This window comes from Haliaeetus albicilla, chromosome 5, assembly GCF_947461875.1.
Source record: "Haliaeetus albicilla chromosome 5, bHalAlb1.1, whole genome shotgun sequence".
Lineage (NCBI taxonomy): Eukaryota > Metazoa > Chordata > Aves > Accipitriformes > Accipitridae > Haliaeetus > Haliaeetus albicilla.
Window position 1 is genome coordinate 37,703,069 of NC_091487.1, and position 27,243 is coordinate 37,730,311.

Below are 27,243 nucleotides of genomic sequence, written 5' to 3' on the forward strand. Positions count from 1 at the left end.
TTTATATACAAAAGAAAAAACAAATCCCCCCTTTCTGAACAGCTTAAGCATTGTATTAATCAGGTAAGCTTTAAGGTCGAACCTTTATCTTCAGCTCTACCTCTCTGCTCACGTGTGTTACGACATGGTCTTTGCTAATGAAGAGTTTCTTCAATGATTATTTTCTTTCAAGTGTAGATACATGTGTAACTAAAGGTATGGTTTCTCCAACACTTAGAGTTCATAGAAATGAATTTTTTTTGTGAAAAAGGAACTTCTTCCTGCTGGGAGGTAGCCTGTGAGCCTGAGAGATGATACAGCTGAGAACTAACAGGCATTAGGGTAGCATGGTGGTAGAATTCAGACGGCTGACAAGTCCCTTGGTCTGGCTCCCTGTGAAGCCCCATGGGTGGCCTGAGGGCCACCAGGGAAGGGGCTGAATTGAGCGGGACTGCGTTGTCCTAAGTTAGGTTGGCTTGAAGCCTTTTGTAGTGTTCATATTTCTGCACTGAAGGAATTGGGAGTGTGTTGCAGTTGCTTATTTTGTATGATTTTGTTCCTCACTCTTTTACAAATCAAATTGTAGACAAATAGATCTGACTATGTAAAAAGTATTCTCTGTGTTCTTGTGATTATAGGGAAATGCTTTTTAAAATTTTGTTTGCATGTGTCTGATAAATAGTTTAGTAGAAACCTATATCCAACTGTGACAAAACACTTATAATGAAAATAGCATACATGCAAATAATTTTTAGGAACATGAACTTTAGAACAATTTATACTAGAGCTAGCCAGCAACCAAGTTCTTTCCCAGTTTGATGTACAAATACGTAGCTGTTAAAATAGCAACTACTTCTCATAAGAGAGACTCCAAAGTAGATGCAAGCCTCAGTGCATAAGCAGAAGGTGCTGAGTGTGTCTCTGTAATACCCATGTAACATTGATTTAATTAGTGGGTTTATGCTATTCATCACTCCATTAATCTTGGTGGGAAGGTTTTGTTGGGGGAGGATTAGTTATTTAATCTGCATTTTTAATTGAAGTGTTTTTGTAGTTTGGTGTTATCTAAATAAAAAAAGTGTAGGTTGTTTTTTTTTGTTAAGGAAAACGTTTCTCCTGAATTCCTGTTGGAATTTGGTGCTCAAAAACTCTGAGATTCATTAGGATAATGTGAAGATCCCATTTGTTACACAGTCTGACACATAAATGTCCTTGTTCTAACTTCTTCACATGCAATTAATCCAGAAAAATGCCGTGTATAGACAGGCCCTTGGAGTGTAAGATCTGTGAGGCTGACGCGAGTACAATGTTGGATACTTGTGTGTTGGAGCTGGCACCTCAAGGCGTGACTTCTGTGAAAGTCGGGAGTGTGGCATCCTAAACGTCAGCGCTTGAAGAGCAGGAGAAGTACAGCCCCAGCTCACGGGCTCCGCTTGCCCGGGTCATGCAGCCATGCTGCCCAAGCCCAGCACGGAGGTGAAAGGCAGTCGGGTCACTGGAGCGGGGGGAAGAGGCAGCGCCGGTGCCCCCAGGAACGGGCTGGGGTAGCGGGTGGGTGGCGGTGGCAAGGGCCTGCTTACACAAAGGCCACGCTCTGTCCTGGAGTGGGGAATGGAGAAGAAGAAAAGGGTGATGACTGGAGAAGCGAGGAGGAGAGGAGGTGGGGGAGATAGGGAGGCAATGTTAGGAGAGGGAGGATGGGGATGAAAAGGGGTCAGCGGTGAGGCTTACTTCAAAAATTGGGGGATCAGCCGGGAAAACAGAGATAAAGCACTTTCTGGTAGACCCTTCAAGGGTTAACCGAGGCCTTAGCTGAGATGGTAGCAGTGAGGAACCTTTGGTCACTGGTTCCAGTGAAGCTGCTCTGTGTGTTTGCTGTGGCTGGGATCCAAAAGGACAGTGGAGAGTCGAAAGGCTCAGCCTCGCCAGAGGAGAGGCAGCTGCCAGAGAGCTGCCCTGGGCGAGAACAAGGTACAGGTGCCTGCCTGGGGCTCTGAAGAAGTCAGGTCTTCCAGGGTCCAATGTACCAGAGCTAAGCTATCCATACACATAGCTCTTTCAGTGTTTAAAGCCTCTCTTGCACTGTGCTTCATCAAGATTAAACTGTACTTCTTTGGTTTAGGAAGGCTGTCTGGTTGGTGTACTAGCTGTTGGTCACACGCGCCTGGTCTGAAGGTGGCTGGCATCTGAAACAGCTCGGACTCGTTGGAGGCAACCCGGTCGACCTGCGGATGCTGTGAACCAGGAGCTGACCAAGAAGTGGGAGAGCCCCAGGATTCCTCCCCAGAAAAGGTAAGGGCTGGAGGGCAAAACTGGTGAGAGTACATTGTAGACCAGAAAACCAGAGCAGTTCTCTGAGTACAGAGCTGACTGCGTTGTAGATGGGACCTTCGAGATTTAAATATGTGGAGTGTATAAAGGATCGTCAAGATGTGAAGTTATTTACCTCGTTTCAAACTGCAAGTTGCTTTCTGGAAGTGTTAAGACTGGCGTTTGCACGCATCACCCTTGATTTCTGTCTGCTTGGAGTCTCATCATTCTGATTGCTTATAATTTATATTGCCAAACTTATTCGAGTGTTATTGTCTCTTTAAAACCTCACACTCGGATAGCCTTAGGCAGTTAAAACAATCAGGACAGTGGAGCAGTATCTCTGAGCTAAACCAGAGCAGTAGGTAAAGAGTGGAGGGTTGCTCTCTCTGGTGGTAAAAGCACAGGTGTGAGTTGGATGATGAGGAATCTATTCCTGGCCCTGACAAGCAGTGCAGTCTCTTTACCTGATTCACCAGTGTGTTACTCTACTAATCTTTTTGGGCTCATCTTGCCACTTGCTGATATCTATGGCAGTCTGTTACACTTTAACAGAGTGGATGTAAAATGCTATCAAATTGGAAGTGTGGTTTATATCCTGGAGCGAAACTTTATATTGATCCTGGTAGATGGGCTGGACATTGTGGGACCAGAATGACATTCTCCAGACCCTGCAGCATTTTCAGAGTGCTCTGTGTGTCCGCAGTATGCGGTGTGGTGCCCTAACAGGAGGTTAAGCACAGGTACTCTGATACAGCCTGCAGCAGTTCAGGCTACAGTATTGTTTTCCCTGTTACGGATAAGGTTTCATGGGTAGGTCATGCACAGTACTTTATCTCTAACTGGGAACTCACTTTGAATATGTAGGTGCTACATATCTAAAATTCAGATTCATGTAGCACCTCCCTCCCTCAGCCGATCCTGTCTCAGGGGTCTCATTACCTTCTTACAGCGGTAGTGCCAAAAAGATCCTATGCTAGGGTGTTCTCTTGTCCCACTCTTGTAGGTATTCCTGCTCTGATAGACCCCTGTCCCTTTCTGAGACTGGGGAGCAGACCCAGTCAGCTGCTGAAGGAAGACAGTAGACTTAATTGTGGCAATGCTAACGGTGTGGATAAGCAGGTCAGCTGCTGCCTTGAGCTCTGACTGTGATCTTGCTGCCCACTGTGTAGCTGAATACAGGGCTTCAGTTGATCAAAAAGTGTCACCTACTGAGCAGTAAAGTCCAGACCAGTGCTGCAAGGTTATAACAAAGCAAGTGTCAGCAGCTTCCCGGGAAGGCTGCTGGTGATGGACTGAGCCTTGGAATGAGTCCAGCCATTTTGTCAATGATGCAGCCATGAGTACTTCTGAAGAAAGCTGTGTCTGGCAAGTGCTCTTGTGTATGGTACTATTGCTGTGAGTAGAGCAAATGCTGCTTATCGCCTGCCCTCAAGAACCATCAAAGGAAGCGCAGACGTCTCCTATTACTGTTAAAACAAAAACCGAATGCCGTATGGGCACAAGAAAACATAGATCCACTGGCAGCAGAACAAGACTATGAATTATTCATTCCTCCAATGCCTCCTGTATGTTCCATCCACTCAGGCTGTTCAGGATGCTGTCTGCTGGAGATGCAGACAGATCTGCTTCCAAAGCCACGGGGACACGACCCTGCAGACTGTGATCACCGCTCGGCTCAGTTTGTCCTCCATGAAACTGGCTTGTGCATTGTTGTGACATCCTTGAGGACACAGAAGTAACCTTTGATCATCCTGTGGGCTTTTGGTAGGAACTCCTGTAACACCAATGAAACTGGGATGTATCTGGTAATGCCAGCCTGGAATTGGCTGTGAGGTGAGGGCAAGGAGTTAGGACCAAGATGGAAGCACTGACTGCTCTGGCCCATTTTGCAGAAAGGTGGTGGGGGGCTGCATCTTTTGAAAAACAAAGCAATACTACACAAAAGAGAACTTATACTATGTCAGCTTGTTCCTAGTTCTGCCTTGCTGAGAAGCGGAAGTGTCATCTACTAAAAGTTCGGGAGCACAGGCAGGTTTTTTTTCCTCCACGCAAGGAGGAAAGTGGAGGAAAGTGGAAAGGAGTCTATTTAAATTGCTGTTTGGGAACATCTGTGAAATACATAGGTTTTTTTCAACTTGTTTACTAGTGGGCATTTGTCTGTGTAATGGTTGTCAATTGGCAGCTGAAGTTGAGAGGCACTGAGGACTTAAGAAGCTGCAGATACTAAATTTTCTTCTGATTCTTCCATGAACTGCTCTGAGCTCAGGTAAGAGGTGCCCAGTGTGGAGAAGGTCTTGCTGAAGGTTTGTTCAGAGGCTGTTCCTCAACATAAAATGCACATACTTAGGTGTGGACGGGTTTTTACTCTTTTTTAGCTTTTTTCCCTCCTGCTGGTTGGTATGAAGATTCCTTCAGCCATTTCACATACCCAGGCTGCACCATGCATGCCATATTGCAGACTTTTGAGGATTTTTTGCCATTTTCCTGGTGCATCTTCCAGAGTTGCTCTTGGCTATTAGGCTTTTGCTGAGAGATACTCAGATTTTTAGTGCAGGAAAAGCTACTTGTAACTAGGAACTGCTGTAGAAATTATGGGCTGCTTAAAGCAAAAATTTAACACTTGCGTTTACAGCTGTCTTGTAATGTGCACTACCCCATTTTGAGAGCACCTCAAATGTTCTTAAAGAGCTTTGAGGAAAGGAAGTGAATGATACTTCAGTCAAAACAAGACACTATAACTTGAGTCCAGAACAGTTTTCAGCTTCTCATTATGGCAGCTAGCTGGATTTGCCCTAGAGTGAGCCACCTTTGGAGTTGTCCTAGTCCAGAAGCTGAGGGAAGCTGTGGAGGCTAAGATAAAATCCCAGGCTGTGTTTGAAGAATTGTCACTGAAAGAAGTGGTGGAAGCATCCTGGGGGGAAGATTTGCAGCTGAGTTGAGAGGTGGGATAGGTTTCACAAAGAGGGCTCTCAAGGAAGAAAGGTTTGGTCTTGAAGCAGGTAAAATGTGTTTGTCCTCCTATGGTCTTGACAGAAGTGAGAAGACAATAAACTGGATGAATATATTTTTTTTTGATCAGTGAGAGAAGTAGACAGAGCAGGCGGTGGATTTGTGGTTTCCATAGTGATGTAGCTTTGGAAGCTTTTGTATGGGTGAGCTTTGCCCTCACTGCAATCACACTTGAAGGCTCTGAGTATTCAGCTTTCCTGCCAGGGAAATGTAAATATACATCAAACACGGAAGTCGCTGAAGATGCAACTGCATGTTCATCATTTGTTATATTTGTGATGTTACCTGAATATGTGGATATTGGGAAGCTCAGCTCCATTGTGGCTTATTTCTCCTTTATCTGTTATCCTGCACTGACACAGTGCATCAGACTTTTGTAATACCACAGTTCTTGCTGCACCAGGCAGTGATGTGTTGACCTGTATTCTTTGCTTTCTCTCATCCATCCATACACACACATCCCACAACACTGATGCCTGTGACTCTCTGTTCACTCACACTGATTTCAAACATGCACTGATCAAGAAACATACGCCTAACTCTTTCAGGGCATGCTAACTGATCAGAGCACCACTCTGTGAAAGCTGGAGAGGTGTAGTTCATGCTGTTTGTAGCCGTCGCCTGACTTGTTCCTGTGGGCCACAGAAATGGGCTGCATGTGACATTAAATCATGGTTTATTTTAATGGGCATTTTGAGAGTGTTTTAATAGTCAAAACATGACCTGGAGGGAATTTTTGCATATGGAGAGCTGTTTGTGGCTGTGAATGGTTGAATTTGAGAGCGTTTTTATCTGGCTTTCAAAATAAGTTAGAGTGCGGAATTTTTCAGCATCTCAGCTGATGGATGATCAGTGGGTCATAGAGGTAGAGGAAGGAAAATATGCGCATCCAGCATTCACATTGACCATCAGACAGGCATGTACCAGTCCTGCACACCCACTCGCATAGTACAGTCTTTGTGAGTCATGGGCATTTCTGCCTTGTCGTCTTCCTTTTTACTCGTCCTGCTGCTGGATGCTTCTCTTGCTGTCTCCCTGAACAAATCTCCCTTACCTTCAGCATTTGTTTTGCTTGTCTGATGGATGTAATGGGTCATCTGTTCCCTTTATAGAAAGGAATGTTAATTATTTTCAGAAGGCTAATTAGGTTGCTAATGAGAAGCTCTACTGCAGTAATATTTCCTTTAATTACTCACTCCTAAGTGCTGTACAGAGAAGCTTATTGAATATGCTGTTAAATACAAATGCTTGTATCTGGAGATGCACCTTCAGGGTCCCTTAAAGAAATGCTTTGATAAACTTGAGAATCCATGCGACACAGATGACTGAGCAAATGAGACTGGTGCTGAGAGCTGCCTAGTCGTGCAGCCTTTTTGATGCCATGTGAATTCAGTGCTTCTGCAAGTGACTGGCTGCAGTTGCTCCCTCTGTTCCAGTTTTGCTTGAAGGCTTTTGGCGGTATGGGTAACCAATTGTGCTACCTGCCAAACTAACCTATAGTTAGATGCAGGCCTCACACCAAATAGTTTAGTCTAATTAGCCAGATGGCAGCCAGAAGCACAGAGAGGTGGAGTGACTGATCCAAGGTCATGTCACAGATCATGGCAAACCTGGTAATGAAGCAGAGGTTTTGTCTGTCCTGTGTTAGTGCGCTGCACTATTTGGCCCCTTGTGCCTCTCTTAGGGCCAGCATAGCTCACTACAAGACTTGCAGCAGTTTGCGTATTGCTTCATGAGGCAGCACAGCTGCTCAACAGCCCCATCCATGTATCCACCTTGGCACTGACTTAGGAAAGTCCTTTTGCTTCTCCATCTGAGTCCTGGCTGCTACTTGCTTCTCTCCTTTTTTTCACTCTCTGTTGTAGAAACCTGAATGCCTTTTAGAATTGCTCTGAGAGAGTTACTGTGTTCTAGATGATATTTTAGTTTTAATACTCCCAGGATGAGAAGTGTTGGGGTGGATCTCCAGCATCCCCTGCTTTTTGAGTGCTGAGCTTTCATGAAGCTCTGCAAAAGAGCTTCACATTTTGGCAGCATCCTCTAATGCCCAGTCCAATTCCTGAGTCTGCTCTTAGCCAGACTCTTGGAATTTATACACTGTAGCTCTACCAGGGAAGATGGTGAGGGAAGGCTGCTGAATGGGGGCCATTTCCAGGCATCAGAAGATGCTTCCTATGCTTATATACTGATCAGTGTAGACCCAGTTGGAGAAGGAAGGAATATCTATAAATGTTGTGGATGCAGTGTAAAACTTCATATGTTGTACTGTGCTGCCAAAGTATCTTAAGTGCAGGTGACTCTGAAGAGTGACTTAGGCATAAGAAATACCCAATAAAACTATTATCAGCATGAGATAGCAAAAGTGACCCTCCAGTTCTTTTCAGGAGCAGATCTGCACTGCTAGAACAACTTGTATCTGCGCTCCACACACACACGACTGCTTTGGCTGAGGCACATTCATTTAAAAGTTAACTTTGCATATGTAGCATTTAAGTTAACTTTGCATGTTTTTACAGCTGTGGGAGCTCTGAGAGATAATGAAGATAAAGCGAAGCAAGTCAGTTAGCTGCAGTGTACATATAGGTTCTAAGTTAGTACAAGCCTATGCACAAAGAGCACACTTGAAAAATGTCAAGGTATCTATTTTGAACACCTTGGAATTCCTATGAACTGTTGTACAAAGTAGTGGAAATAGTGCTGTTTAGCATATGTGTAATGTGACGGGTTTGTTGTTGCATGTATCAAGACTAGTTACATAATGGAAGCATATTTAGGTTGTTTTACTCATGGTGGGAGATAAAAACTTAAATTCTTATTCTTCCTACCAACAGTGTGTTGCTTAATACCTAGTGATTTTCATAAAAGTCCTTACATGCTGCAGGTTTGTGTACTTCTAGAAAGGAGTGGACAAGCTGACCAGAATGGGTGCCTCCAGGACTGTCAATAGTAGATGCATGATTCAGGCAGGAAAATGACAGCTCTTAAGCATTTTACATAAGCAGGGACAAGATAACATATGGTGCCTCTCTGGTTCCATTTGCTATAGGTCACCTGATGCTCTGTTTGTTGAGCAGACTTTAAAGATCGTTTAAAAAGAATTTAGGGTTTGGGGTTGTTGTAGAGGTTGGGTTTTTTTTGGTGGTGAGTGTGAGCAGTATCAAGCTGTTCTATGTAAAACTGAGGAATTCTTTTCTAGTGTTATCACAAGACAGTTCCCAACACGCAGGTGAGAACTAGCATCCGTGTTCAGCTGGCTCTTTGCCCAGAGGCATGAGGTACCTATTGTTGCCTGGAAGGAAAACAAGATAAAGAAGAAATCTTGTTTGATAAGACCTGGAATTACTCTATGTAACCTCAGGTACGTCACTGAGGTGTATAAATCGGTGGTGTACATGCTTTAAGCACCTCTAAGTAGGTACTGGAAAGATGCGGGAATGGTAGCATCAGGAATGCTCAAACTCCACTTTTGCCTCTAGGATGTGTCCATCTCTAGCTACCTTCACAGGCTCTAGTAACTGCAGGTGGGAGCCTACGGAGACAAAGCTTGTAACAAAGGTACCTTTGTTAAGTGGCTGAAATTCATGAATGAATTTGGGTGCGTGTGTGTGTGAAATGTTTATATGAAATTCAAAAGCTAGCAAAACAGTGTCATGCAAATAATTAATTTATTAGAATGTATCATGTTGCAGTGATAGAGTAAGGCAGATTTCTTTGAGATTCAGCCTGCAGTACAAATTGCTGTCAGAGGTGTGTTTCAGTCAATGAGAGCTCAGTGCCTGCACAAAGGAGGGGTCTGCTCCTCACTGCTTAACTAACAGTTGTGCCTCCTAAAATAACAAGCAGTTGTTTAAAGTATATCTTTAAACTTTTATCTTCAGGAGATGGCAAAATAAAAGCTGAAAACATAAGTCAGGAGTTAAGGGCACCACAAATGAAGAGCTGGGCAGAAAGCCCCTGGCAGAAAATAGTGTGATCCTGGAAAAGCCCTGCCCTGTTTGGGAGCTCTGTGGCCAGTTGTTAACAGGGCTGGACACTCTGGTCACCCCTGGCCAAGGCCATTCTGTCTAAATACAAAAGGACAATTACAGGGTAGCTAGGTAAAGCCTTAGGCTACAGTTTCCTTGAATTGGAAGAAGGCACTTCAATTGCCCTTCCATTAGAACGCCTCTACTGCTGCATGAGACTTCAGGACAGCAGGCCTGCCTCTGTGGTGCAGAGGATGGTGCAGCTGTGGTGGTTTTCTTTTCTGGTTGTGCTTGCCAGGCCCCATGAGGAAACTGAGTCCTTCTGACCAGGTGCAGAGTGCAATAAGCTTCCTCTGACAAGTTGACAGAAGTTAGTGGAGGCTTGAACTTATTATGGGAGGTGTTAAGAATGAACTGAACTTCATGGATGGGAAGTTGTGGTCTTACCACTTCCTCTTACATGTTCCTATCCGGTGTAAATAGCTCTGTAGCACATAGCCTGCTAGATAGCATCTCTTTTGGTGTTTCAGCTGAGAGCATCCTGCGTTTCAAAGGATTTGGCCACTAGGCTGCCATGAGTCTTCAAAAATAAGCCTCTTCTGGGAACCAGGTGAAGTACGCTCAGCTCAGTATTCCTTTCTCTTCAAAGATCAAGGACAATATGGTGTTCTAAGGAGAGGTAATATGTTTTGCTGGGTCAACTGATATTGCAGAGGGGTGGAGAGAGGCAATAAGTTTCAGATACTCAGGCCATCTTTGAGCTTGAAGCTGTTTGAAGTTGAGTATCAGGTTTGTGTCTCTAATCTGATCAAAGTAGTAAGATCAAAGTTACTGAAAACATAGTCTGGGTCTGCAATAGCTAATTCTCCCTGGCATGAGCATGTTGCTTGTGGAGCCCAGCAGTGGGGAAAGATTGTGCACATCACAACCCCAGTTGGACAGAGCCACTGGGCCACCAACTCCTCCTCCTTTGCACTTGTGTCCCCACATGTTCCTGAAGCCCCTGTATGACCATCACAAATACTTTTGTAAGGGCAGTTCAGAGTTGTGAAAGGTACTGTCAGGACTGTTCAGACAGACATCTGTGCTTTTGTAAATGAAAGAGAAGTGCTGACAGTGAGAATGTGAACTTTCTGTGTTGTACATTCACATGAGTTACCTGTTCTGGAAAGACCAGCTTCCAGAGGCAAGTAAAAGAATCCAGAGACACCTCGTGTCTGGTCTCTCTTCTGAGATGGCCAAGGATCTTGGCCAATTAGTGCCTGTGTTTGGGTTATGAGGATGTTTTGTCAATCACTGGGAATTAAACATACATGTATGAGAAAAAACAAGAGCTATGTTTGTTTTAGAACAGTTTGGTTTTGAAGCCTGAAAAAACAGAATAAATAGGATTCTGGCTTCTAGATCTTACTTCTGCAGCAGCAGCGAATAAGAAAGATGACATGGTACAACATGTTCTTTGAAGCACAGGCTGACTTTCCATGTGTGTTTGTACACAACTATGGTACCTTGATTTACTGACACCTGGACACTCCTTCTGGTAGTAATAATAAGGGAATCTATATCTTACTGTGAAGTATTCTGACACAACTGAAGATGCAAGGAATTAATTTTTCTTAAACTTCTACTTTAGAAAGATAGGATGTTCAGTTTCATCTAAAGTCTTACTATTTGGGACAGACTCACTTGGAGCCTTCAGTCAGTGACGTGTGCTGCTAGCCCAGGGCTGAGGCTGCTGGAGATGATACACAAGAGCCTGTTCTGCTGATGAGCATTCTGTTGGCGTGCTAGTCAAATCATAGCCATGCCCCACTGCAGTGCCAGGTAAGTGGAGACAGGTTTTAAAACAGTAGTCTTCCCTTTTTTGTAAGGGCAAAACAGGTCAATGCAGATAGTCTGGCTATATTCAGTCGTTTTCTTTCTGCATGCAGCAGCTGCTTGACCTTGGACAGAAGGGAGTGCTGAACTAGAGAAACACAGTGAACTCTGTGCACAGTGTACTCTGCAGAGCAGAGTAGAATTTACTTTTATTAGAACTAAAATTGTGTCTTATATCAAGAGCTGCTACTAATGTAGCCTTCTAAGCAGAGTCATCTGAGACAATAGCAGAGAAGCAGTCTTTACTTACCTTGGCACCTTTTATTATTGGGGTTTTGTCAGTTGTCTGACAGCATATGCAGTCAAGAGTCATAATCTTAACTTTTTCTCCCAGTGCTCTCAAGATTATTTTTCATCCCAGAGCAGCCTTTTGGTCCATATCCAACCATCTTCCTCTTTCTCTCCCCATTCTTCTATATTCCAGCAACTCAGCTTCCAAGCAAGACTTGCAAAGAGCACGTCTCTCCTAAGCCAAGCATGGATCTGTACTGTCAGGTTAACTTTGCCACTGAGCAAAACTCCAGTTCTTTGTTCCAGCTGCACTGATTCTATACGTGCTGGTGCAGGAAGATGATGTGGCTAACCTGCTCTGATGTAACTTTCGTAAGTCTCTTGCCTGTTGCCCTGTTTGGCCACTGAGGGACTTTTTACGTGCCTTTCTCATCTCTTCTGACTTTAGATGTCTTGTTCATACCTGAGTGCTGCCTCTTCTCAGTGATTGCTCAGCAGCTCAACAATGAGAGGAAAATAGCCTCACTTTTCCAGGCCATTTTTCAACCCCGTTAAGGCTCCCAGCCAGACTGGTTTGAAGGATTCTGTTAACTTGGGGTTGGTAGCCAGAAGGAGGATGGAACGTGTATCCAGATTTTATCTTGTCACTATAGTAGCTGTGGAAATCTATGGATCTTCATTATTATCTGCTTAGATGAAGTTAATGATTAGGAAACAGTGATGAGTTTAATTCCCTGATATCAGCCCCCTACAAGGCTTCAGCTACTAATACACTTAGAATTTTACTTGTGCGTTCTTCCTTGTTTCCTTCTATTCTACAAATACTCCAGGGTCTTTCCATCCTACTTCTTTTAGATCCATCTTCTGTTCTCAAGGCGAGGTTCTTGCAAGGCTTTCCCCAAATTCTTACCAGCTTTTCCTCTCTTTCTGTGCTTTGGCACACTGGGTCCTAGAGAAGCCAACACAAGTATGGTAGTAATTTTAAGAACCAAGCAAGAAAATTGCCCTGCCTTCTACTGCAGCAGCTGTGTTTGTGGAATCAAATTCAAGTCTCCTTTTATCATTGTGCTTTGACCTTTTGTGACTGTGCCATCTTTCTGCAGCTGAGAGTGGAAAGTGTCTTCTGTGCATATTGACAGCTGATAGGAGTGAAGAGGTGAGTAGTATTTTTACCTCCTTGCTGAGTTTAGGATTAGAGTTAGCAGTTCTTAAGGAATTTCTTTTCTAAGGTGGAAACTTAGTTCCTTTTTCAGGTGTTTAGCAAGCAGGTGGTATTAACATGATGCAGTTAAATTCCACGAGTACTGGAGCAGATGTGTGTTGGCTGCTATTCACAAGAGATGGTTTAGAATTTTTCAGAAGGCTGAATGTGTAGATTGGATCTGGGAAAAGGGATGAATGTGAGTGGGGTCTCATGTACCACAGCCATAAACTGCTAGATCTGCAAAGCAGTCTGAAGTTGTGGTATTTATTTCATGATCTGGGCTACCCTGTGCTATGAAAGATGAATTGCTGGACTCCAGCACTAAAAATGTAAGTCTTCTTTTGCAAAGATGTAAATAAATGAAATACCCAACACAGTGGAGGGGTGTGTCTGCTGTGTAGGAACTAGGCCCTAAAACTGAAGTTTTTGTTGACCTGTTATTCAGGACAGAGAAATTTGACTGGCCTACAAAGACAGATTCACCCGAGTGATGTGCTTACAGGCTGCTGCTTGTTTTTTTCTGAACTGAAATAAACCTGAACAATAGAGTACAAAACTCACCACTAATTTATTTGCCTGTACAATATATTTCCACTGCTGATGACGTACTTTGAAAGCCAGTGATGGCGTGACTAATCTCCATGGTAGGCTAATTGGTGGGCACTGTGGGAGAAACTCTGGGAAACTGCTCAGAGGAGCTGCCTTTCCCAGCTGTAGGCATGGTTGACTACTTGAAGATCTTGTCAGACATGGTGAGGTAGTCAGTAGTGTTCTGAGATTTATCTTCTTCTAACCTTCCTTCCAGGATGTTTCTACCTCTAAGGACTTGTGTGAACTTGAAATTAAGAAGATGAGGTAGCCACCATCTTGGAGGCTCCACAAGGATTCCTTTGGTGAAAAAGAATAATTTAGCAATCTGAGACTGCTTGAGTTTTCTCCAGCAGGGATGTTAAGAGGAAACTTGTGGAATCACAGCCTGGCGAATAGCAGATAGCACTTGGAAGACCTGGTTCTTTCACACCTCAGCAGTAGTTTAATGTTAGGAAGGAAAATATAGATGCTGAGGAGGAAAAATTATTTTCTGTAGAATTGCCATCAAGAGACTTCCAAAAGGGGAAAGAGAGAGGAAAACTTTTTATGACAGTTCTTGGGCTGTGTTTCTGAAGGTGCTTGAAAGTGTGCTCCTTTCTGTTTTATCTGTCTTTATGCAGTGTCTTCTGCTTGCAAGGTTTAAACCTAATGCAGCTTAGACCAAGATGCTAGGTTTCTTTATGGTCTGCAGCAGTTCTGTTCCTCCTAGATGAAGAGTGACTGTAGTTGCTAGCTGCAGGTGTTTACACTAACCAGTTACCTACTATCAGTTGAATGCTGGGAGTTTATAAAGGCTTGTTTGTGCACTGGTGAAGAGTAATACAAGGAGAGGGAAATAGTTCTTTACAGTTGTGTATATGCAGCAAGAATTTCCAGTAAAAGAAGCAGCTAACTTTCTGAAATGCTGCTTTGAGCTTTACCTGCAGCAAACTAGGAGAGACTGCCTTGGCTCTGTCAACAGTTCTAATCTTTTTTTGTCTTTTTCCACACACTGCTGTTCTTCACAGATATAAGTGACTTGGATTGCATCAGGGTATTAGCAGACTAGGATTTTAGATGCTCTTACTTCACTGCCTTGATCATAATATTTTTTCTCTGCCAAGCTTCATTTTCAATGTGAAATGTGTTTGGATTTTTTGTCAATTTTGTTGCCAAATCTGGCTTTCCTCCATTGCATGATGATTCTGGCTTGTTTCTGCAGATTGTTCAGAAGAGCTGGGCTAAGCATATTTATTTGTTACTGTTACTGATGCTGACCTCTGTGAGTTGTCCAAATCAATTTATTATTGGAGTTGGAGTGGACTGGTGTATTTACTTTTCATTTTGCTTTGGAAAGAAGATGGGGGCATTTCCTAAGAAGGAAAAAAAAAACCCCTTTTCAAAAGAGAACTATCTGACATTCCAAACAGCTTTAAGAAACCATGTTAGATGGGTAACACATAGTGTCTTGACCTTAATGTTGTCTCTTCTTTATGTCTGTTGGCTCTCTAGTGACTGTGGAAAGGATATTGGCTATGGCAAAATCTTGTAAACTCTCAGCATGTTCTCAGGATAAATTCTCTCTCTCTCCATTTATCACTCTGTTTTCAGTTGCTTTTTCCTGGTAAGCCATGACATGCATTATGTTCTTTCAATGTCAGATTTGCTTCAGTCAGCTAATACAACATGTTAAGCTCAAGCTTTCAAAAACAGCCATGAATTTTGATTGCCACTGTACTTGAATGCACGGTTTGAAATGAAAGGGCCCAGCTCCCGGCAGCTTACGAGTCTGGCAGTTGCCCATCAGGAACTATGAGTGCTCAGACCTATGCCTGAAGTCATGGGCTGTAAACTTGTGGCAGCTTTTGAAAAATGGGTTCTAGGAACTCAATTCTGCTCTCACGGCAGAGAATGAAGTTAACCTGGGCTTAGTGTCCAGGTTAAGATAACGGTGAATCCAGCAACTGAGCACCCAGAACTGGAGGATGGCTGATACAGATTCTCAGGGCAGATTGTGCCCCACTGGACATGCCACCTCCTTGGGGGCAAACCTTCCGTAGTGCTGGCCTCCTCCTTCCACAGTGTTAGTGGGAAGTTCTGCCTGCTCCTACAGCGGGGTCCTGGCTTCAAAGTCTCTGCTTTGTGCTAGGGCCAATTCAGGGGCACTTGGGCCCTTGCTGGACACTTGCTTGTTTGAGAGCTGTAGTATCAGCAAATGTTGGGGACTTGGGGCAGCTTTTCCAAACAGGGGAAGGCAGCAGGTAAGGCACAGGAGTCTTCTAGCAACAGGCTTGGAGAAGGATGTGACCTTACCGGAAAGGGATGCTGGGGAGATTCGGGGATAATACTTCTAGATGCCGAGTTTGGACTCAGTCATTCTTCACAGATTTGTCTTGCAAGTCTGCTGCTCGCTTGACTCTTGAGGGGTCTTAACTTCTGTCAGGAACATAGGAAACATCTCTCTTGGTCACTGTAAGTAAACAGCTGCTGCCTTAATTTGTTCTGCATTTGTTCTGCTTTCTGCACTCCTACTGCCATTCACAAGATCACATTAAGTCAGAAGACTATTCTTTAAACTAACAGTGTTTTCATGTTTTCGCTTTGTTATCTGAAAAGCCCCTGTTCTACACTCCGTCCTAAGAAAACCCTACCTTTCTCCTTCCCATTGTGAAATAGTGCCTTCTGGGCAGCCCACACACAGGCATTACCGGTAAGAACTACACTTCTCCATCCCTTTGGCTTAGTCTGGTAATTGGATTCATTTAATCTCCTTTTGTCGTCATTCTTTTTTACTGTATCCCAATTCTCTTTGGAACAGATTTGAAAGATAGGCAGGGATCAGAGGCTGCCAGCAGGTACAGAGTGAACCAGCCAAAGGAACGAGGAGTGGTGGGGAATGATGTGCCTTCTAAGGGAAAGGAACTAGAGACGAAAATGAGGGGAAAATGCAGATTGGAAATGGACTGTGCTTTCTTACTTGCAATACGTGGTGGTGTGGGTAGAACTCTGAAGAAGCGAGACAACATGCATCCTGATGGAGATGGAGCCCAGAGACAGAAGGAGCAAAACCAGATGATTAATACATTCAGAACTGACCAAAATCCCAGGGCTCCAGATCCATCCTGAAAGCGCTAAGAGTAAGGAATGGACATCAAGTCTGTATTTGGAGACATCTGTCTGTGGCATGCTTTTAGCTTCATTGCAGGGCTTGATTAATCAATTTGCTGGAACTATTCCACACTTCAGTACAGTCGAAATTCTATTTTCTGAGTCACAGTTAATTGAGGCTTTCGGTTACCTGAAGGATGACTATCTCCTCAGAGTTATGACTTCAGCATATAAGTACCGCTAAGACTTTACTGCATAAATCTTTAAACACTGATGATCTAATGTCTTGGGGCCAAATCCAGCACCAGTGTTCTGTAAATCTTTATTCCTAATGTAAATGTGACATTTATATGAAAATGTTGAAGCCAGTTTTGCAGCACATTCATTGAATGTTGTCTGTGATTGCAAAGGCATGCTCATTTGGTGTTTACTCACAGGCAAAATGCAAAATAAGAGAGGAAGAATTATATTTTAAAAGGTATTGCCCAAAAATGCATGTCAATTTTTATCAACACATCCTTGTCTCTACTGTACTCTTTGTTAAAGCAGAAAAGCAGATACAGGTCTGATTCTCCCAGTCTTAAGGAAGAACACAGTAGCTACAATGATGTGCCAATGAAAGTAATTAAAAAAGTAATGAAGAATGGTTACTTTTACATAAGTTTGGGTAAGAAGGGTCTGGGGAAGCAGAATATCATAAGTGGTATAGCTTATGGTCAGGGAGTGGCAGGTGCCTTCTGCTTCAGCGCTCTCTACCGCTTGCAGTCCTGTCATTGGGAGGGACTGAAGTATCCTATGGAAAATATGCCTCCTCTGTCTGCAGTTACTCTTTCAAATTAAAAAGTAATTATGACATGTAACACAGAGTTATAGATGTATCTAAGGCATTTCTTAGAAATATGAACATCCATGTTACAAAACTAAATATTAGTAAATACTTCAAATATGAATTTGTAAAATAACTCCGTGCCCTAATTTTTCAACTGGCAGAAACAATCGGGTGCTAAGAATAAGGAACTTATTGCAGTACTTCAAGTTCACCTGCAGTGAATCAAGTAGCTGACAGAATTTATAGCCTCAGGCCATCACTAAGCAGGTGAATTGTCTTATGGAAGTTTTTTGTTTGTGTTTTTCTTTTATTAGCACTTCAGAGTTAATTCATAGTATCTTGATAAGGTCTCATTATACCCATCCAGAGGCTGTGAGCCTAAATAATTCTGCTGGAGTAGAGGGAATAGAGGCAATCTGTGAGAGTCTTTTTGAAGCACAGTTTGGCTTGGTAGCAGGGAAACAGGCAGAAAGCCACTGCAAGGGAAAGCTTTGATAAAAATGAACCAGGCAGTGCTCAAGAACTTAATTGGGCGTGAATATGACATGCACTGATGTCTCCCCTGCAGTGCCTGTGTGTGACAAATCTGCCATTATTTCTTGGTCTACCATCAACCCATTTTCCGATCACTTGCCTCTTGCCCGCCTGGGCTGCGTCACCTGCAAAACCAAATGTGAGTATGGAAGTGCTCCTCTTGCACAGAAGGGTCTTGCACGTGAAGCAGGGCAGTCTGGGATTTATGTCCTTTCTCCTTACTTGGCCTGGTGCATCAGGTTTATCTGTATCTTACCTCAACCTAGGGGATGATTAATATCCATTTCAGAGTTGATATTCTAAAATATAAAAGTATAATCTTTGTGTTGTTACAATACTATTTTCTTGCAGCCCTAAGTCAGAGTTCTGCCCTGATCCTCTGAACCAGATTTCTGTAGAGAAACACAGTCCTTCATATGCTTCCCCCTGTAGGGCCCGTGCTCGTTCGCTGTAGGTGGAGGGGCTCTTGGCCCCTGTGTTGCCAGCAGCGTTATCTGCACAGGCAGGGCAGTTGGGGAAAGGACTGTGTGTTCCTCCGAGGCCCATGTGTGGTGTCTGTAGACTTGCTTTTTTTTTCTATCAGCAAGCTGGAAAAGAAGTTCCTACTGGAGAAAGAGGGAAAATTTCTGTGCTGGTTTAGCTCAGGCTTCCTCATAACATTGTATTAGAGGAACTAGTTCTACTTCAGCATCTTGAAATATAATTTGCTGATGATGGAAAGCATTTTCATAGCATTGAATTTAGAAGCTCCCCGTTTTCCACAAGACAGCACAGTGTGAGCAGCCTCAGTACAAGCATGGCCATCCATGTGCAGTCTCCATGACTTGTTTGCTCTCTGCTGAGACAATTGCGTAGGTGGCAGCTGTGTTCCTGGTTTTCAGGGAGCCACTGCCCATCCCACTGTAACTACCTCAGTGATGAATGTCATTTGTTTTCCTCAGGAGACTGAATAGCTAGCGTACATTCAGAGCTTTTTGGTCTGTATTACTGTCACTCCATTAAAAGTCTTGCATCACCAAGTTCAATTATCTACTTGAGGCTTTTCACAAATCTGCATTTCTTACTGAATCCAGTCTTAACCTTCTGTTTGGATGCTTTTCCCACTAATGTCTTGCAACTACTTTTCAGCTTGATCCTTTTATCATGAATTGCTGCCCAATAAAACAACACTTTTCTCCTTCATTTCCCTCTTAAGACCTTCTCGTGCTGTATTGCCTACCAGGCACCAGCCCATTTGATATGGCTGGGAAATAAGATGCTTGGCAACAGCTGCAATTTTAATTGTTTTGCAAATGCTCAAGTGACTTGTAACCATTACATTGTACAGTCCCCAACTTGTGCAATGATGTGCTGTAGTTTGTTGTAGTCTCCCTAGGTATCCTCCATTCCATTCTACGTCTTACTGTGTACTTTTTGTTTTATTTTGAATGAAATATTTTACAGCAGGAGCTGTGATTTATGGATTTGCTTAGTGCCTAGCACAGTGGAACCAGTTCATGTTTGGGCTACCACAGTTTGGCATCTGCCCTGTCTTTGGGATGCTCTTAATCAGCAGGCAGCCTTTGAGGACTCTTTCAAGCATAGTGTAAGAAGGAGCTTCCCATCGAGGTTGGGGTGACTGGAAACGTGACAGTAGAAGGCAAATATTGAGACAGTATCAGTGCAATTGATGCTTGTCTCCTTGCACTTGTGGTGAAAGGCTCAGGATTCAAAAGAAGTCAGCAGTGGTCTTTGCAGTGGGTTAACTTATATTGTAGATGCTGTCCTGGACATGGTCTAGATTCAGTTATTAGACTTCTAGTGTGGTGACTAAATATTTTGCAAAGTGTAAAAAAGAAATAGAGAATAAATAGATAATTATTAAGTATGTGGTATAGAAGCAGGAAAGAGAAATCTTAATTGCCTAGAGGAAATACTGAGGGGTAGAACAGGACATGGCTTGTTGGATATGTTTATGTGAGTCTTTGGCTTTGGTGGGCAGGTGTAAGGCAATGGAAATAATTGGTGAGGGAATCCTTGGAATAAGAAGAGAGGGACTGAGAGGGAAGGACCTTCTGTGCATTTGATCCAACTTTGTGAAGAGATTTTCAAAGTTACAAGGAAAACCTTACAGATAGTACTGGATATTTAAGATGTTCCTAGCTAACAGTTCAAATACATTTCATGTAAAGATGTAGAGCAAAGTGCAAGGACTAAGGGCCACAAGTGGAAAAGCTTAGAAAAGGTTACTGAAAAGAGTGGAAAACCATACAATCCCTTGGCAGCTTAGTAAAAACTTTACAATAATTTTCTTTCCTGGAGAATGACATTCCGTATTTCCTCAGTGCCTTACCTAGCAATAGGTATGACTTCTAAGGCCTCTGCTTCTTTTGATGTCTGCCTTCTCGGATATAAAAAACTTGTCCCTTCCTGTTGCAGCCATATATCCCCATTCTGACAGAAGATACCTACAGTCCATTTCCTTCTTACTGCTTTTCCTGACTCCTGTACCTCTGACTATTGATTTGTTCTTGAAATTATGTGAGAATAGAGGAATGATATGAAGATTGAAACTCCTAAGCTTATCAACTGTACTGGCAAACTAACCAAGTAACATTACATTGAGAAACTCTCATTCTCCTCACGGAGAAAGTTTGCAGTGCCCTTACCATCAGCTTCTTGTGGACTGTGTGGAGATACACCCCCTGCATATTTCTCATGTGCCGCCTCCACTGCTGTCTTGCAGGGTCTCTTGGCACTGAACTGTTAGGAGACATGAGGGAATTCCTAGCGACTCTTTAGTCTTTCACCCACAAGCTCATAATGTGCTGTTGACCCAGATCTGAGCATCTGATGATAGTTCAGTGTTCTGTGTAAAATGGATTGTGCCACTAGGAAATGGGTCTTTGTTCAAGTACACGCATCATATGAACTGCCAAGACTTTGGTTGTTTGGGTGTCCATTTAGGAGAAGAGTGAACAGGTCATGGATACAGCTCTGTCCTCTCCACTTTCAAGATTCCCCTGTGAATATTCTGTGTATCTTCTTTATGTTCATTATTATAGTTCCCTTTTCATCATAAACATTTCTCTTCTCTCATCTCCTATCAGAATTTCATTCATACTGCATGTTAATACTTTGTTCAGAGAGGCACTGTGTTTATAGGTCAAGGCAGGAACAGACTCTTTCCAGATGGCACTGGAATGACTGCAGGTAAGGTTAGCGTGGTCCTTTCCTAACACCTTGTGCCACAGAACTGACAAGTGCAGAGCAGAGAAGTTAAGTAGTGCCTGATGAAGAGTCAAGAGAAACCTAGCTTGAAAGAGTAAGTTTCTAAGAATGAAAGAGGTCAAAATCACCCTGTGGTCTAAGTCTGTAAGGCTTCAGTAAAATTATGCTTATAATCAGCTTGGGCCAGTGACTGTAGTGTGGCAGAGCAATGCTTTGAAACAGTTCAGTGATAAGCAAATTGTGCCCTTTCAAAACCTCTTCACCAAGCTTCTTCCTGTAGAGACAATTAGAGTTTGTTCTCATTTCCTATTTATCATGACTAACCACCTCTCTCTGTGCTCAGCTGTTCCTTTTTATTCTCCTCTTTTGTGTTTTGCTGTCCTGAAGCCAAATCTGAATGGATTTCAATGGCTCTCTTGTGTGTTTTGACTTCGTATCAGGCAGTATGACACCATAAGAAAATTATTTTCCAAATCTTAGCCATACAATGCATGAGCTCTTTAACAGAAGAAATAACAGTTCAGCTGAAGAATGAATGCAAGGTGTGGTGTCTGAAAGTGTAAAACCTCTGGAATTTTCTCCTGTTCCCTTTCTGTAGCTCCCATCAAAGCTCAGTTTTTCACTACAGTAAACATTTTTTGGTATAGAGACTGTAGATGACAGCTGGAAGGGCCCAGGTTTTCAGTGCTGTGTTCATCTAATCTATTCCATATCGGAAAAGTAGGGGACAGTGCTGTTTCTTGAAAAGAGCAAAAAGGTGATGGGTGCTCCTTGTGAGATGACTCTATTTTTCTACTGATTTGCAACCAGTAAGTTCTTTGGCAGCCTCACCCCGGCAAAGCCCTTGTACCTGTCAGCTCTGTCCTTGCCACCAGTGCAACTCCAGCTGCATCCTGCTTCTCAGGCGGAGCAGTGTACGTTGTCCAGACCCATGCTGAGACTCAGGGCCTGGTAAGGTGCCACCCTTCCCCAGGACTTAAAATTTGCTGTGGTAAAAATGAGATGATTTATAATTCACTTCTTTCTCAGATTTGTCCTTTGTGGATGTTACGAGTTTGTGTGTGTGTCTGGGAGATAAGGACTTGTGACATCCTCGCTGACTCCTCTCTCTCCCCCCCACCCCTCTCTCTTCATTTCAGAGTGCCTGCTGGGGTCTGTGCAGAAGAATGGCTGCGGCAGAACCTCTGACCGCTTTCTCCCGATGGTACCTCTACGCCATTCACGGCTATTTCTGTGAGGTGATGTTCACGGCTGCCTGGGAGTTTGTGGTCAACTTTAACTGGAAGTTCCCAGGTGTTACCAGTGTGTGGGCGCTCTTCATCTATGGCACCTCCATCCTCATTGTGGAGAAGATGTATCTGTATCTCAAAGACAAGTGTAACATTTTAGTGCGCTGCTTCATTTACACACTTTGGACATACCTCTGGGAGTTCACCACCGGCCTCATCCTACGCCAGTTCAATGCCTGCCCGTGGGACTATTCCCAGTTTGATTTTGACTTCATGGGCCTGATCACCCTGGAGTATGCCATCCCATGGTTTTGTGCTTCTTTCATCATGGAGCAGCTGGTGATCAGAAACACCCTGCGCTTACGATTTGATGAGACTGCCGAGCCGGGGGCCCCCACCGTCCCCGTCGCCTTGGCCAATGGCCACGTGAAGACTGATTGAGCAGTGACTCAGAACCACACTTAGCAATCTGAGAGAGCCCAGACCTCTACCACAGACTGTCAGCTCTGGCTCTGAGGTACTGCTCCTTGCTGTATGATAAGATTCATAAACCCCATTTTTCTGATGGGGGTGTGCATGGGATATACCAGAAAAAAATGGAACCAATAGATTTTCTATGGATTTTACTCTTTGGGCTCCAAGGACCAATATCAGTTACTTGTTAGTTAGGTAATTTCTGATTTTAACTTATTACAGATGAAAGCAGTCCTTTTGCTTACACTTTTATGTGGAGAAAGAAGAAAGAGAAATGCTACAGCGGAAATGCATCCAAAAAGAAAAAACCTAATTAGTGGATGGGCATGGACACGCCAGCTAAGTTAGTGATTGGCTTACTCCATTAGGCAATATTCAGGTGCTTGCTTGCAACCAATACCTCCCGTGGGACCTGAGATGCTGCAGGAACAAGGAAAATCCAGCTGCTGTTGAGAAGAACCTAAGACTGGCAGTCTGCTGGGGAGGTAGATGGTGTTCCCCTTGCGAGGTCCCATTGGCCTCTCCCCAGGTTCTTTGTTGCACCATGAAATAATCTGGTGCTGGACATCTTGCTGAATTTATACAGATCTTGTACTTTTTGAAATCTCAGTCCTGATACTCACTAGAAATTTTTTTCTTTTTTTTCCTTTTTTTTTTTTTTTTTTTTTAAATAAAGGCCTTTTTTGCCGAGTGAATTTTACCATAATCTGTGCAATCTGAATCTTGGCAAAAAGCGCAAGAAATAGCGTAAGTCTTCCCATCTCTTCTGTCCCCCCAAAGCAGACCTTGCCTGAGAGTCTGCTGCAGATTCCAGCTCTCATCTCAGCCGTGCAAACCTTGTAGCAACTGTACAGGCCACAAGAGTTTTCGGCCTTCCTTCCCCGGGATTCCTCTGTTTCTGGTGGTTGATGACTTAGGCTGGCTGCAACCTATTGCATTTGAAGGTCAAAACCTTCATGTGGCTAATGTGGTATTCAGGATTTGGTCCTCTGGCACCGACTCTCACCTTCCTTCAGCACTGGCAGGTCTTGGTTCAGTTCTACCCAGTGTTCTCAGTGTATCAAGAGGATTTGCTTTTTCTTCCCAAATTCTGCTTTAAATAACCATAACCATATTGTCATGACAATAATTGGAGGTAGCAAGAGCTATGCTATCCTGCCTGATACATTAGTAAAAGAAAAAAAAGTGAAAACCCCTCTCTGAAGAGCACTTCTTCATGCTCTGCCTGAGTGAGGCTTTGAGTTAGGGTCCAAGAGCAGCAGTAGAGAGGTGGAGCGGGAGGGAGTGCTGTGGCTCCATTGTAGAACTACCTACACCAGGGACAGTTTGAAATTTAACCTATTGGGGACATTTGAGGAATACAGGGAAAGTTGCAGTGCAGGGAAGTGCTCGATAGTGGCAGCCACCGGTTCATCATTTGCTCTGGCAAGTCTTGGCTTTTGAAGTTAGCAACAAACACGGAGCTTCCACCTGTCAGGTGTATCTCACTCCTAACTGATTTATGGGGAAGGTTTGCTGTAGTTGCCCTGTAGGGCCAAGTTAATTTTAGGTGTTCTTCCACCATAGTCAACAGAGCTGCACCAGGATCAATCTGGCTTGAAATGCAAACATGTCGTAGAATTCCACTCTTGTATTAGAAACGGCCAGGCTCTTTCTGTGTGGGTCCCCTGTCTCTGGTAGGGAGTGCTCAGCTGTGAACCTGCTCTTTGCCCTGGGGCATCCATTCCTGAGGGGAAAAGCACTCCTGGGCCCTATGAGGGGAATTGTTTGTTGGTTCTGCTCTTAGGAAGGCAGTGTTAATCCTTTTTTATATCACACAGAGTGCAATTATTTTATTCCTCCCCTCCCCCTTCTCACATGGCATCCGTTGCTGGCAACGGACACACAAAAATACTGGTGGCAAGGAGTTAATCAAATCTGCCCTGGGCTATGCAGTGTCTCCAGAAGCACCCAGAATACTTAGATGGGTATTTAGAGTTCCCTTTTTATAGCTCATTAAATTAAAAGAGAACAAACACTGGACAGATGTTTTTTTGGTTTTTTTCGTGCTGTGATGCCAGTATTATGAAATCAGAGGAACAGTATGTAGTTTATCAGCCTTGATGGTCTCGGGCATGTAGACCCAGGCAAAATAGTCACCTGATGCTGTACATAGGGGAAAAAAAGAGATGAGATCTGTACATGGGATAATGTAGATGAGCTCTACTGGACCAGAACAAGAATTGCAAGGTGCAGATGGGAGTTGGGATCTCCCCATTTTTGGTTCTGTCAGGGTCACCAAACACAGTGTCTAAAGCTGGGTTATCCTCTCAGCATAGCTTAAGTGTGGTGTCGTGCTGCCTCCTACACCACCCCTGCATCACCTGAAACCCTCAGCTTCACAGAAACATCCTTAGGATCCCTGCTTTCTCCTTAGCTGTTACAAAACTCTTTAAAAAGGTTAAAAGGAGTTAGCAACATGGTTTGGTGACTCCCAGCTGCAGCTGGGACTGGAGGAGGAGTGGCTGTCCGCAGAGCTAACTGGGTGCACAACGGCAGTCGTGTCTTGACTTCAGCAGGTCCCCACTAAATGACACTGGTTTTGCTCAGTGATGTAATATTTAGATGCTCAAACTACAGAGGGGTTTCCCAGCAGCATCTAGTGTCTTATTCCATTATCCTTATTGCCTGTGCCGTTGTAACAGCTATCGTAGTCTGCTTTCCACTGATGTCTGACATGAACCACCCAGCTATTGCATCCTCATAGAGTGGTAATTTATACCCAGAAGTGCACTTTACTTGCAGCTTGCACACCAGAAACAGAAAGGGGCCCGGCAAATTCTTAAATCAATTGAAATAATTATACATAATACCATGTACCTAATGCAGCAGGATTAGCCAGACTTCTCCTTTCCGAGCAACATGGCTGCAGTCAAAGCTTTGTCTTTTCTGCAAAATCTCCCTTTTTAATACATGTGATGCTTCTTATAACATCTTACAGAAGTGCCCAGAGCATATTACTGGGGTCTCGGTGGCAGCTCAGCAAGAGCTCGGGAGCTGGACTAGAGTTATAGAGACATTTACATGAAGAAGAAAAAAACGCACAAGGCCTAATGTTTGTTTGTATGTGTATCTTCCTCAGTAGATTAAAGTTGCCTGTTTTGAGTTCACCAGCAATAAAAAAAACTTGTGATTTATCTACCTTGTCCTAACTGCAGCAAGGAGAGAGTGGCCCAGCGCTGCTTTTCTTTTCTGGGGGGTGATGGGTGGTGGGATATGGACTTCAGTTACCCCAAGGTTCCAGTTTTGCCTCCCTTCTCTTGCTTATCTCTTGTACGGTCCACCCTAAAGGATCTCAAAGTACATGATGAAATAGAGTCGGGTGTCCTGCACACAAGAGGCAGTTCAAGCACTGCTGTGATGTCTGTTCATACTCCAGAGATCTTGCCAGAGGGAAATGGTTGATTTAGAGCAGGACTGGACTGTGTTTCGGCCTTTGGTGCTACAGTTGAGAGAAATGTGTATGTATGTACCAGGTACTATTGTGCCTTTGGTCTGAGTGCATTTTGTAATTAAAGCAGAATAATCCAATCAAGGTTTTGCTTGACTAGCCCTGTGACTATAAAAGGTAAAAAAAGACTGCAGGGCTTTAACTGCTTTGGGAATTAGGAAGCGGGTGACTGAAGTCCTCCCGAGTTCAATAGCATTGCTCTGCTGCTGACTGGTTTTCTGAAACCTGCACAGAAAGAAAGGGGATTTCTTCGTTTGTGGGAACTTCTGCCCTTTCTGTACTATGAATAAAATATGAGCCACCACTAAGATGTGAACTGAAACTGAATGTTTTTTTCTATTTTAGTTTATCTTGGGCCCTGAATACATGCAATATGCCCTGTATTCACGGGGGAGGTTTGCAGACCTGAGTTCTTTGCTTCAGTTCGTCTGCCTGCAGACTGCAGCTGAACCACCTGAGAAGGAGACTACTCTTTTTTCCCTTCCTTCTACCTCCTGCCCCAGGGAATGGAGCAAGCACTGCTGCTGCCCAGTGGCCGCGGTGCCACTCGCTATTTTAAGCTAATAGAGGTCGGTCTCCACTTGGGCAGGGGAACTTTGATTTTAAGAGCTGTAAGGCTCTGGGCTTCAGGCTGATTACTAGCAAGTCATCCACAGGCACGATAGCGAATTTGTACTGCGTGGAATGACTTATTTCTTCTAGGATGGCAAGGGTTTGCTCCATCAAGGGTTTGGTCACTTGGTTCGCTGCTTTGTGAACAAGAGGGAGGTTACAGAAGCAGGTGGTGCCCCCAGTACCTGCTCTGCTTTTGGCCCCTGGGCAGCTAGCACAGATGCCGAAGGAAAAAGTGCTGTCTTGACAGAAGTCCTAGGGACGGGTTGGGACACACTGGTTAGTTTGTGTCCAAAGGCACCGCTTCTTCAAATACAAAGCTGCGCTTTCCCACTGAGATCTTTAATACCTGCAGCAGTGCAGAAGTTGTCTGCTTGCCCCAAAGTATATGACTGCCTGAACTTACCCCGAAGTAGAAGGGATGTTTAAAATCTCTAGTCCTCTTTTTCTCTAGGAGGTTCTCGACTTTGTGGAAAAATACATCACCTAGAGATATGCAAGCTAGTGCTCATTAAGCCAGTATAGGTACTAAAAGCCATACAGCGCTGTACTCCATCCTGCTAAGTTAATCATGCTGAGAAGCAGAATACCTTGGCCCACAGAGCGTG

At 43.8% G+C, this 27,243-nt stretch overlaps 2 protein-coding genes across 13 annotated transcripts in view; both read left to right on the plus strand.

The window, feature by feature from the left end:
- Positions 1-2,132: 2,132 nt before the first annotated feature.
- TMEM229B (transmembrane protein 229B) lies at positions 2,133-26,331 on the plus strand. The gene is made up of 2 exons (XM_009926262.2): positions 2,133-2,271; positions 21,970-26,331. Exon 2 carries the CDS (start codon positions 21,997-21,999, stop codon positions 22,498-22,500), a length of 504 nt encoding a protein of 167 aa, XP_009924564.1. The 5' UTR covers positions 2,133-2,271; positions 21,970-21,996; the 3' UTR covers positions 22,501-26,331.
- The window catches only part of RAD51B (RAD51 paralog B), a 498,432-nt gene continuing 473,322 nt past the window's right edge, over positions 2,134-27,243 (plus strand). For all 12 annotated transcript variants that reach the window (XR_011324790.1, XR_011324792.1, XM_069784185.1 and 9 more), the window contains exon 1: positions 2,134-2,271. The gene's annotated coding sequence lies outside the window, so the exon portion shown is untranslated. The remainder of the gene's footprint in view (positions 2,272-27,243) is intronic.